At 41.7% G+C, this 12,302-nt stretch overlaps 1 protein-coding gene across 2 annotated transcripts; it reads right to left on the reverse strand.

Moving 5' to 3' along the window:
* Positions 1-1,016: 1,016 nt before the first annotated feature.
* Positions 1,017-5,636, reverse strand: serpinh1b (serpin peptidase inhibitor, clade H (heat shock protein 47), member 1b). Of its 2 annotated transcripts, XM_071516287.1 has the most exons (8): positions 5,541-5,636; positions 4,749-4,786; positions 3,766-3,915; positions 3,350-3,542; positions 2,896-3,166; positions 2,629-2,727; positions 2,219-2,451; positions 1,017-1,979 (listed from the first exon to the last, which is right to left on the reverse strand). In XM_071516287.1, the coding sequence occupies exons 3-8, from the start codon at positions 3,882-3,884 to the stop codon at positions 1,677-1,679; spliced, it is 1,218 nt and encodes a 405-aa protein (XP_071372388.1). In that variant the 5' UTR covers positions 3,885-3,915; positions 4,749-4,786; positions 5,541-5,636; the 3' UTR covers positions 1,017-1,676. The 2 variants fall into 2 exon arrangements, with proteins under 2 accessions (XP_071372388.1, XP_071372389.1); XM_071516288.1 differs by lacking the exon at positions 4,749-4,786 and having other exon boundaries at positions 5,541-5,603.
* Between the last annotated feature and the right edge of the window lie 6,666 nt (positions 5,637-12,302).

Here is a 12,302-nt window from a genome sequence, read left to right on the forward strand (position 1 = left end):
GTCTATATTAGAAGCAGTTGTACTCATGCTTGGTGTACAAAATAATTAACAGCAAATTCAGTCGGAAACATGTACATTATGTAATACATTTTTCCATTTTCATGTTGTTGCTATTTGTCTTGTATGTTATTATTGTGTAAAGCGACACAGATTGTATGTAAATACAGCATTATGAAGTAAATAAATCCTTCATTTGTAACACCCTTGTCATTTGACCTTCCTCATAGTGTATGCTTTACAGGTTGCAACCAGAAGGTGGCGCCAAAGTCATTACCCAGAAATCATTAATGTAACAATAATCATTAATTGTATTAATTTCCCATGCAGGAAACACATAATTTTGAGGAGAGAGATATTCAAGATTTACAATGTTGTTGCATTCCTTTACATAAGTTTTGTGATACAGTTTTGATAAGCCTAGTATATGAAAATATACTATGCTGCTGTATATAAAGTTTTCAAATAATGCTCAGACTAGACTAGATTAAAGATTTATTTACCTTTTGATTTTGATTCTTTTGTTAACTTAATATTGAATTTAAAAGAGCTATATTTTTTTTATGTCCAGCTTTACTTCTTTGCTGAGCTGGAGTAGGAGATTCAGTTCCCACCCTCACCATGAGAACCCTGCACTCCAGTTCCTGCAATCCCAGGTCTGCCATTCCTCTGTTTGGGACGTCCCAACTGAGCCCCCGCTGACTTCATCGATTTGAAAGACTAGAGGGGGTTGGGGAAGTCATTCATGGAATGTTGTGGATAGGTGGCTGTTGCAGATCTTCCCCAGGGAAGAAAAAAAGGGCCGTCGTCGTTAAATCCCTGCATTCCAGACCTGGGAGGATTGTTTGACCTCCAGCCAACTGGAAAGATTGTTATCCTTTTCCTCTGAGATGTTCACTCTGTAGTGAACCTAGTAACACACATTCCACTGATAAATACTCTATTGTATCCAAGTGTGTTTGGACGGTATTCAGAAACCATTTGCATGAAAGAAATCGAACACACACAGATCCATTTGATTGTTTTTATTGAAAAAGTAACACATTATTGCATAATAACTCCATTCCAACAGAATTCTTGTGGGAAAATACCAACAGTAATAAAATGGCACAGTATGGCTGGCAGGTGAGCATATTTTAAGCATTTGTCATCAGTCATTTGTCAACTTTCCACTGCAAGCTCAGCTTGTGCAGAGGAACAATTCAGTGCAGGTGGGAGGCAAAAAACTGAGTGGCATGAGGGAGTGAGTGAGACACAAGCTTGTGTAAATATCTTTTTTTTTTTTCTTTAAACGTTAAAGATAATGCAAGAAAACGCACATGGATCCTAGCCTAACCAATGCCAGAAAATACCAGGAGGTACAAAAAAAAAGAGAGAGATCATACTTAATATAAGCATGCTGTCTGCTGTGACAACTGCCATTTGTTTATGAAAATCTCAAATAAGGCACACAGTGGTGTCTCTCTGTGTTATTAAGAGAGCAAACAGCATTCATTCATACTGATACACAAGTGTTCCCTGGGAGGGTTTAACATCTCTAAAACTAGTTAAGCTCAGATATTCAGTCCACAGATCACCTATTGGAATGTGTTCTTGAGGTAACAGTCAGACCAGAACATACACACTTTTTCCTGCCATGATTTCACCTGTAACCAAACCACCGACCACAGCTCACAACATTATAGCTCATCGCGCATCTTGTCTCCATTAGGTCGGACCACCCTGCCGATGTAGAGGATGGAGTTGGTCTTGCTGTCCTTCACCAGGAAAATGAAGGGGTGATCCACGTAGAAAAGCTTGGGGTTCCTCAGCTTGTCGGTGCTGAAGATGCTGGGATCGAAAGGGTTCCCCTCCGTGTCCAGCTCCAGAGCCGAGGCATGGAAGACATTGGAGAGGTACAGGTCCTTCTTTCCAGAGATGTTGGACAGGTCGGCCTTGGCTTTGTCCACAGCCTCAGTCAGGCCAAGTTCAGCCAGATGTTTCTAGAAAGTTTAGAGATGGAAAAGTTGGAGAATTACTCAAAAGCCAAGGGCCTTGTTTGAGTTTTACCTTAGATTACATTCCATGATTTAAAAAAAACATGAAGGACATAGCTTCATATCGTCATACCTTTGGACATTACTAACCCTAACCCACTGACTTTGACATCAAGAGTGTTGCAAGCACTAAAATGAGGCTGCATGTCTTCCTTTCCTACATAGATCAAATTATCACCATTTACCTGGAGGTTGTGGCTGACCTCCATGCTGACTTTGGGGAGGGAGATGGCCACAGCCGTCTGCTCCATCTTGCTGAGCCAGGTGTCCACCTGCGTCCTGGTCAGGAGTTTCTCCAGGCGGTCCAGCGGCTCCAGATGGTAGGGCATGATGAGGATCATAGAGGCCTGCTTCTGGCCCAGAGGCATGTTCAGCACAAAGATACGGTTCTCTTTGTCCTCGTGGAAGTCATACAGACCTGCAGAGCGCAGTCAGAAGAGTCAGTATGGTGTTATCTTGTTTTCACTACGTTGAAAAGCTCATTACTGTAGATGAAAATATGGTATCTAGATGACTTCTATAGGAATGACGAAGGAACATAGGTTTATTTGTAAAATCAGATAAATCGAGAAGTAAGAATGATGGTGACGCCCACCTGTGCGATGCATCATGGGAATTCCAATAGTGAATGAGCGGGTAACCAGGAAACCACGGTTGTCCACCATTTTCTCATGGAATTTCTCATCCCAGTGGGCTGTAATGGGCAAACGATGGAAGACTCAGTTACACATCCGTACGCACTCAAGAAACATTCATCAGTGTCAGTTACGGCTAGTGATGAACAAAGAAATCATGCTTTAGCTGGTTTGAAATTTCTCTACGGGTTTAAAATCATTTGTCCATTCATTTATTCTCTACTTACGCTTGAAGAACATGGCGTTGACAATCATGGCTCCGTCTGCATTCTGCACATCCTTGGTGACCTCGGGCAGTTTGCCGCCTGTCGACTTGGCCGCCCACTCGTTGATGGAGTTCACCGCGCTCCTCTTGTCCCTGAAGTTGACCTTTGAGTGGTCGTAGTTGTAGTGCTTCTTGCTGCTCTTCACAAAGGCATCGGCAAAGGAGACGGAGCTGGGGCCATAGAGGCGGTTGCTGATCTTCCAGGTAGTGTTCCGTTTTTTGGCATCACTGACCTGGAAGTGTGCAACATACAGACTGTGACAATGTGCAATATGTGGAAAGTATTGAGAGGAGGGTAGTAGGAGGGTTAGGGTTAGGTTTGTAAATTGGTAACCCGTAACTCTTCGCGCCTCATCTGGCGACTAGGTTAGGGTTGAAAATGCATTCTCTCATAGATTGTATTTTATGGCACTTACCTCAGACAGCAGCTCGGACAGGCCTGCGTGCAGATGCTCGTCTTGCAGGTTGTCGGCACTGAGGACAGTTTTGACCTGGGAGGTGGTGGAGGCTTTCCCACCAAGAGCCACCATGCCCAGAGAGGAGGCCACCACCACAGGAGAGATGAGGATGTTGTCTGTGCCTTTCTCCTTCGCCATGTTGTGGTAGAGGCTGAAGCAAAATCAGAAGAAGAATGATTTGCTAAGCGTTCTAACATAAGAGAGGAATTTGATCTGTTGGTGAAGAGGATTAACAAAATTTTGTACAAGCAAAAAACATGGATTCCAAAGAGACTAGCATCAGGAATCTCTATGTTACAATGTCACAGTATTCCACCACCATAATATACAGTTCAGTATTCTCACATAATGAATATGACAGTAACATATCAGACCTGAAAGCAAGGTTGGCGCTGTTCTCGGCCAGTGTGGCCGCATGGCTGCTCAGCTTCTTGTCCTCTGCAGAGGCCACAAGGGCCAGCAAACACAGAGCTGCAACATTAGTCACCCACATCCTGTCTGTCTCCAAAAGCAGCTAGAACAGCCTGCAAGAAAGAACAATAGTGACAGATGATGTTAATGATACTTATCCAGTGTTGGTTTTGTAAAAACAAAAAAAACAAAAAATGTATGTAATGAGTGTATGTGGAGAAGCTGTCTTAGAACATCTTGTTAGAGTGAAGTTGTGGAATGGATCGATGTTGTGAGCTACATTATTTCAATCATTTCTCCATATTTAGAAAAAGAAAATGTCAACACAGATTGTGATTGGATTGTTGAAGCGGGCAGCAGGAGCACAGGGTTGGCTGAGCCCACGGTGAAGCTGAGGAAAGCTTCCAGTTTTAGGCAGCCATGTTTCTCTCCACGTCAGCAGCTGAAGCCCGGCTGTGCTGCTGCAGCTGCCGTCCACTCAGAGTGAAGCTGTGTGCTGACTTGTGGTTGTAATACGACACCCCTCTCTGTTCTGTAAACTCTTGCATGTCTGCATTTTGTGAGACTTTGATTAAGCCAAGAGAATCGTTTGGTTATTAGAAAACAAAAGCTATTGCGTTCTTTTTCACTGTGTTTAGGCTTGGAGTTGTAGTCTTTGCTACTGTTAAGGATTACTTTGTAACGGTTCAAAGCTGCTCCAAGGCATCCTTTTTCCAAGCGACGGGCGTGTCAGCAGGCATAGCTGAATCAGCCATCACTTGTTCAAACAAAGGACCAAATGCTTAGCCTTAGGCTATATGTAGCCAGCTGCACTGGCATCTCTGAATCCTCTGCTCTTGTTATCTCATTCTGAATGTAGAGAGTGTCAGGATTTGTTGTCTGCATCTCTGTCAATATCAGTATATTTGTGATTCTGCAGTACCGACTTTACATCATGTTTGGATACCTTCAAAAGTTTTCATACTGATGTCTGCGATTTTCATTCTGAAAGACAAGAGGTGCATGTGGTAATCTCCATAGAGCAGGCAGTAAAACATTATTCAGGCTCTTATGGAGACACATACGCTTTTATTCAATGTCCACGCTTTCTCCATTTTCCATCCTATCTCCCACTTTTCAGCCTTTAACCTTTCACAGCTAAAACGTTTCATATTAGTTGTTACACTCATGTAAGTTACTCATCATGCAGTCACAGGCACACACGTACACTTTTTTCATTGGCTGTGTGTGACCCAGAAAAAAAACTTTCATCCAATCAGCTATGCCACAGTAGAGCAACACCCATATTCCAGGAGATGTATTTGAACCTCCCACCACTCCCATAGTGATGAACGGAAAGTTAATCAATAAAGCCAGACTGGGTGGATAGATATACAGTATTTTCATCAGATTAACTCAAAATTCCTGTGAATATGCATGATTTTTATAGATAAAAAAGGAGTGACATGCAACAGGCACAAAGATTTAGCATCATCATGCTTGGATAAGTTGCATGAAAACATTAAGCTCTACCAACTATTCTAATTTCCTCCCTTTTCATTTTTTCACTGAAGACAAATCGTAATATTCTGTTAAATATGCATTTCAAAAGCCTGAGAGATGACCGACATTTCAAAGTGGTTAAAATGGGAAAATGCTGCACTGTTCCTTTAAACCATGAAAACAAAGCACCCCTTTCACCCACTGCATTCCTTCCTGAAAACAAAGCCGTATCTCCATTTATCTCCCCAATCCTTACCTGGCACAGATTCGCAGGGTTTCTTCTCAGAGTTGTGTGTCCCGAAGAGTAGCTTACTGTTCCACTCTGCCGCTCTATTTATCCTTCTGGAAGAGAAACTTCTGGAAGTGGGAATGGGATATTTAAATGAGGTTGTCTGTCTTTCCCAGGAAGCCAGGAGCTGGGACGTCCCCCTTGATCCAGGGGCTGCAGTGGGGTCGGGTGACGTTAACTCCTGAGCACTGTTCTGGGATAAGTTTCCCACCAATGATTACAGTTATAACTGAGATGAACATCTGATTCCTGGTCAGTGCTGGTTGCTGCAGTGCAGACTCAGCTCCTCAGCCTCTAGGTCCTAATGCTGTTTGCTGACTCAATCTCAGACACTAGTTTCATCATGTCTAAAAGATGGGTAGTAAAGTGTGTTAATATCAGTTGAATGATTCTTATGCATGAAAATCTGTGGAATGTCACATACCCGGCGCTATTCACGACTCTTCATTTGACTGTATGTGCTTCTGTGGGACACCAATCTTTTGTATTGAAGAGCTATCAGCAGACAAGACATCAGTTAACAGGCACACTGTTCGCATGTAGTTCGATTGTTCTCAGAGGAAAAGCAAAAGTGTTAGCCTGATTGACCTCAAAACATATTTCTCATTTTGAAGGGGATTGTGCAGACATGTAAAACTTTGGAATAGCAGCATGGGAGAAGCTGCAGGATCTCAGATCCCCCCTCCCCCCTCCACCAGAGTGCCACGTCTTCCCGACTGAGTGGCTGATTGCAGGGTGGTTGAGGATGACCAGTGTTGTAAAAACCTGCCTCGAAACAGAGCCTCCCTCCCCCACTAAAGTTTGCAAGAGCAGCTCGAACAGATTTAAATAGTATTAACCTATTCAGTCTTTACTGTAACACACCAGACTGCTGTTAATGTCCGCATTATGTCAAAGTTGAACATTGTTAAGTCCTGATACTAAAACCTTTTTTAGTTCTGTCATTGTGAACACAATTCAACATAAACTCTGTGAAATATTTGTCTTATTTTACTTATTCAAATTATTAAAAAAGACATTATATACTGATGCAAAATATTCCAGCCCCGGGAATTCTTTTGGTGCCATTTCCTTCCTGACAAAACAAGGGAAGTACATACAGTGCAAAGGGACAATGCAAGACATGTGACAGACAATTGACTATACATATCACTCTACATTTAACATTTCATATTCAATAATGAAATGCATTTGAGCAGATTATAACTTGTTCTTCTAATAAACAACTAATACTGTACTCTATGTCTGACACAAGCTAATTTCCAGCCAGAAGGATTCCTTCACTGCCTTAATCCCCAAATTCCTCCTCCTTTTGCCTTTTTGCAGCCCTACCATAAATTGTCCTGACATGCAAGCTGATGAATGACTTGCCTTTCATTGTCTTGCGGGGGAGGGGGTTGGTGGGGGCACCAGAAGTTTCTACACACAGAGAAGTTTAGAGAAGTCTTGAGGGAAACCTCGAAACCCTACTGCCATAGCCAAGCAGCAGTCACCTGGATCTAAGAGCAGTATTTAGGAGGGTTTTCATTAAAATAGATGTACTGTAGATGCTGATTTAGATGCAAATGTCTTTGATTGAGATTTTGGGAACAGTGAGCCTATATAAGTGCTTCTACTTAATGAGGCTTAATACAGGTTAGGGCACCAGCCCTTCAGGGTGTGTTTGTCATTCTGAAAAAGCTGCAATTGCAGTAAACACTGAAATTCCTCAACACCTGCAGAGGGCTACTGCTGGGTCAAGCAAGCCTGGTCAAATCCCCCCAATAGACATAATCTCCAGACAAATAGCCTTCTTTTTACTCTCCACGAAGGCCTAAAACACTCACACAGAGGAAAAAAAATTGGAAGAAAAGGAGGCTCCTAGGACCAAGGAATAAAAAAGGAAACAAAGAGACCATACAGGGATCTTTTACTGAAATATCTGTACGCACAATAACAACACTGCAATACAATAACAATATCTCAAGGCAAATTCATGATTCTGATATACTGTGTTGTTATCATGTGCGCTAATACTTCAGTAAAAGCAAAATTGCATCTGCAACAATGATTTGTTTAATTTTGCTAATACATGTTCATATATTAATTCTTTGTTTTCTCTCAGGAAGTATGAGGGACCTAAGAGAAGAGCAGTGTGTGACGCATTTCTGCTGTTCCATTCTCAGTACCCTCTCTATATTGTCCTCATACACAGCCATGGTGTGTGTCTGAGGTAAAGAAGCTTCTAGCATCTTGCTGAATCACTACCAAAAAGCTTACAGTAAACAATACATCCATCTCTAAGATTATGAATATGAATATGGTGTAAGATGTAACAGCTAGACACAATGCTGAATATTGCATCAGGAGTATCTGCAATCATCAACTGACTGAAAAATATATGATTGTCAGATCGCTCTTGTTGAAAATAGAGAAATTCAAGAACCAGTCACGCCTCCATCACATTTTTCTACACCAAGGAATCTGATGTAAGAGTAGAAATAACAGACTCCAGAGGGTGGAGCAACATACATAAATAGAGCAACAGATTGCTTTTCGCGGACAGCAGTACAACACTCAACATCTGGATGTCATTACGTTAACCTCAGCTCCAGCCTCTTGGCCACTTGTAACTGTACACTCAGTTGCTTAGCTCTTAGGGTTGCTAAAAGAGGATCTACCAATAAGGCAACTACCTTTGCTTTCCAGTTTTCTGCAGTAAATTTCAGTTCATTTCTAATCTATACATTTGGATTTAAAGAATAGTAGGTAACTTATGCCCAAGGCTGACACAATGCTAACAAATTTATCATACATATTAAACATGTTGTAATAGTAGGGGTCTTTTTTCAAATAACAGATATCTCATTTTGCGACAAAGCAAATTCAGATCACCTATAGGCTCATTTGTTTAGCACTCACAGGCACAGGACAGAGGATATGATGAGGCCTTTGCTTTCCAGCTGTCTGTATGTAGGTATGTAAACAGGCAGGCAGGGGAGTGCAGTTGCTCTCTTCTCTCGCCATCTGTGTTAGTTCTCCAAACAAGTTGGCTATCGGGATTTTGACACTCCTTTGCTACTGTTGAGGGTTTCTCTAAACATTTCTCTTCCTGCTTATCTCTTCCAGCCGAATCACTGTTAGGTTTTCCTCTTTGATCTATTTTCCAGATGGGCCGCAACATTGTTTGCTAGACATCAGTGCTAAACTCTCCCCAGGTGCATCAGAGAGTACATGACTCAAAGATTCCAAAATACAAAAGATTCCACCCTGAAGAATCTTAACATTTTATAGGTATAAGTGTGTTAAAATATCTTCTAACTGTTTTACTTTGATAGCATTACTCAGGAGTAGGTGCCATATTTTCAGATGGCAGATCGTTTTGGAAAGAGACTTTGTATGCGTGGCTTGTAAGACTTGTCATGCTGCCAAAACTGCTAAAGTCTTGATTCCATGCATTGCTTCACTGAGCAAGACGCTGCGCACAAAGGCTCAACTGAGAGAGAAGCTCAGATGGAAGAGCATGACGTAAGATCCGAGAAATGTTTCAACTCTGCTATATGATGCAACTCTCTGATGTTTTGCATCTGTAAATGAAGAGAGTAACTTGATCATATATGTAATATGTAATGTATATGTAAACTGCTATGTAATGTAAACATGGTATTCTATTCTTTCTTCTATTGGGTTGCATTGCTTATATGTGTGGTTATTTTAAAAATTCGCTTTACTAAGTATATAAGAGAATTAGGACCACCTGCTCTTTCTATGAAATAGACTGACCAGCTGAAAGCTATTATCTGTCACTGATTTCACCTATTAAATTAACTTAATCATGAAGGGGAGGTGTAGATGAAGGTGGGGATACAGGTAAAAGAGGAAAATGGATTTTGAAGACATGGATTGTCCCAAAGGGGTATTTTCTATTGTTTGATAAACTCTAACATCCAAGCCTTCAGTGTTTAAATTTAAAAAAAAAAAAAAATTTTGAACTCTATTTGGACTATATTTTGATGACAAGCCTGAGAGCCAGTCAGGTCGTCTTGTTTCAACACTGAATTAAAATGCCCCCTAGTGGGAAAAGTGTCAAACTTTTCTCTCGGGCCATCAAAGTTTCTTCATAGCATTTAAAGTCTTAATTGGGGTTACATTCAGGCAAATTGAGAGTCAAGTTAATACTCGCTCTTTTACCCTAAGGATGGCTTTACTTTGACTTCTTTTTACTGCCAATCTTAAAACACAGACATGCTATTGCAGGCTTTGAGTTTTTTTCTTTTTTTCTATTTAAACAGGTAGTCCCATTGAGTCCCACTGAGGAAGCATCCTCTTTAACAAAAGAGACCTGACCAAGGGAGCATCACCAATGACAAACATAAGTTACAAACAACACACAACAAACATACATCAGCACAAACGCAATAACAAATATTCTACCCATAAACCAAAGAAAACCACCAACCTTTCTGTGGAAAGGTTTTCTTGGTTACGATCTTGGATTTGAATATTGAAACTGTAATATGAGATATCAGAAACAGTGATTTTGAAGTGTTTGCCAGACCCTTATTCTGCTTAGCCCTTATTGTATTGTGGGTATATTACCACTAGATGGAGTGCAAAGCAACCAAAAGAGTCTCAGGCTGAAGTTTTCCACCACTATAGAGCATCTTTAAAGGGAAAACTAATCTAAAATGATCAGATTTTTCCTGTGATCTTGGACGGTTCAGTCTTGATTTATGAGTGCAAACATGGACAAACATCTTAAAGCTACAAGAGAGCAGAGTCTGTCTCAGTGACATTTTAAAGAGAAAACTCTTGGAGCTGCTCTGTTGACAGTAAATGACAGATCCAACTTTGTTGTTTGAGTCATGGAAAGGGGTTAGCAACACATTTCTTTGCGTCATGTTTGCACTGCAGCAAAACGAAATGAATTTGGAGGTAAAAGCTCAAACAAACATTGAAGAACTCCAGAAATTCAGTCTCCAGTCTGTTGTCAATGGAGCAGCTGAAGCTTTTGTTTCTTGCTGACATCAGAGAGAGCAGCCTTTCCTCTCTGCTCTCTAGCTGTGGGAGTGTTGTCAGAAATATTGAATAAACTGTCTAACATCACAGGAATAATTTCCATATCTTACTGACCGGCTCGGACCACGGTGTTAACTCCCAGCAGCCTGTCAGCATGAGCTTGCTCCTGGAGGGACGATGAGTTGCGCTCAAGCTGCTCCTGCAGATTGTTGTTTAGGAAGTCACAGCAAGCTGTTGTGTTGGTGCGGGTGACAGTGCAGTCTGCCGGGCTAAGTTTGCGTCCTCATTATTTCTGCTTCTCTCCCTGTTCCCTCTGCCCCAATCCTGCTCCGTGCCCTTTCAGTCAGTATCAGTCACAAACTACCCCCACCCTGTTGTATTACATAACACATTGCTCACACCCCACCCACCCACGGGCCACCACCTGCAGAGGAGACCCCTGCAGGCCGTCCTGCCCTTCCTGTCTGTGGATGCTGGTTGGCATTTTTAGAGGGGCGGAGTTCAAAACAAAGCTCACCAGCTGGAGCCGCTGAGTAATGCCAACCTGGGGAGGGGGGAGAAGGGGGAGAAGGGGGGGCTGGAAGAGGCATATCAAACAGGGAAATGAGACAGGAAATCATCCCCAGAGGAACGCTTTCCTTTCTTCCCCTCCCATAGATGCACATGGAGAGGCGACGCTAAGGTGTGTGTGTGTGTGGGTGGGAGGGCGGTGCACTAAATCTACACCTCTGTTTTATTGGCCTACTGTGATGCTAAATGGTAAGAGCGAGGTTAGGCGCCCAGGTGGCCGGTGTGGAGAACCCAGCTCCTTCCTGTTTGTTTAAAATGGGGATGAATCCAGTCACCTGCACAGTGTTTAGTATTCATTGGATTTTAATTATTCATTTTGCCATTATTTCCCTGTGTGGTTCATTCTTTCCATCAACTCAGAATTCAAAAGCACAAATGCAAAAACGAGTGGGAGGACAAGGAGAGTATCTTTCGAATATCTTTCAGGGTTATTATGATGTTCAGTTATTTTTAGGAGCAGTTTTTACTGCACACTGATGCAAGCAATTTTAACACTGGCTCAAACTGGATCACTTGGTCTCAGACCCCAGTGCTGGCCTGCTTTAAGAACACACACACACACACACACACACACACACACACCCTGTCAAACTATTAATTTCCATCAGAATGATGCAAATTTATTGGCAGCATCACAGCAGTGCCCGTTTCCTTGGTGATCAATCTGTTGGTGATCAACAGTTATCCCTTTCTCCACTTGACACCAGAATGTGCTTAAAGCTGTTGAAGCTAACTAGTTCAATAGAACTGATCTGAAAAGGGTTGAAAACTGAGACACTGAAAACAAACAGCACTGATGATTCTGTGAATCTGTACTTTTTCACAACTCTGCATTTGCTGAATCTGTTGGTGTGTGATTTCACACACCTGAGACCTCCTGACAAGCTGCCACACAGTATTCACAAGTACAATAAATATATAGAGGAATTTGTCTGTGTAGCCTTGGTGCAGAGACATGTTGAAAACCTACTTACATAATGACATAAAAATCGTGAAGTTAACTCTGAAAGTGTTGATAAGTGTAGGCCCATACAGTATGTACAATGGTGTATATAATATAATATAATATAATATAATATAATGCTTAATACTGGAACATTTTCTGTCAAGGACAATGGGACCTCACTCACACTGCAAGAGACACAATAAACAGTGAACTAA

Source organism: Centroberyx affinis, unplaced genomic scaffold, assembly GCF_046629955.1.
Source record: "Centroberyx affinis isolate AG114_WGS23_722 - 3 ecotype Tasmania unplaced genomic scaffold, CSIRO-AGI_Caff_v1 ptg000397l_1, whole genome shotgun sequence".
Classification (NCBI taxonomy): domain Eukaryota; kingdom Metazoa; phylum Chordata; class Actinopteri; order Beryciformes; family Berycidae; genus Centroberyx; species Centroberyx affinis.

Coding starts and splice junctions, on each gene's coding strand:
- serpinh1b (XM_071516287.1), bottom strand. CDS start 3,884: ATGTGGGTGACTAATGTTGCAGCTCTGTGTTTGCTGGCCCTTGTGGCC. Junction 3,167..3,349: donor TGTCCGAGCTGCTGTCTGAG/GTAAGTGCCATA, acceptor GCACACTTCCAG/GTCAGTGATGCCAAAAAACG. Junction 2,728..2,895: donor CAACGCCATGTTCTTCAAGC/GTAAGTAGAGAA, acceptor TGCCCATTACAG/CCCACTGGGATGAGAAATTC.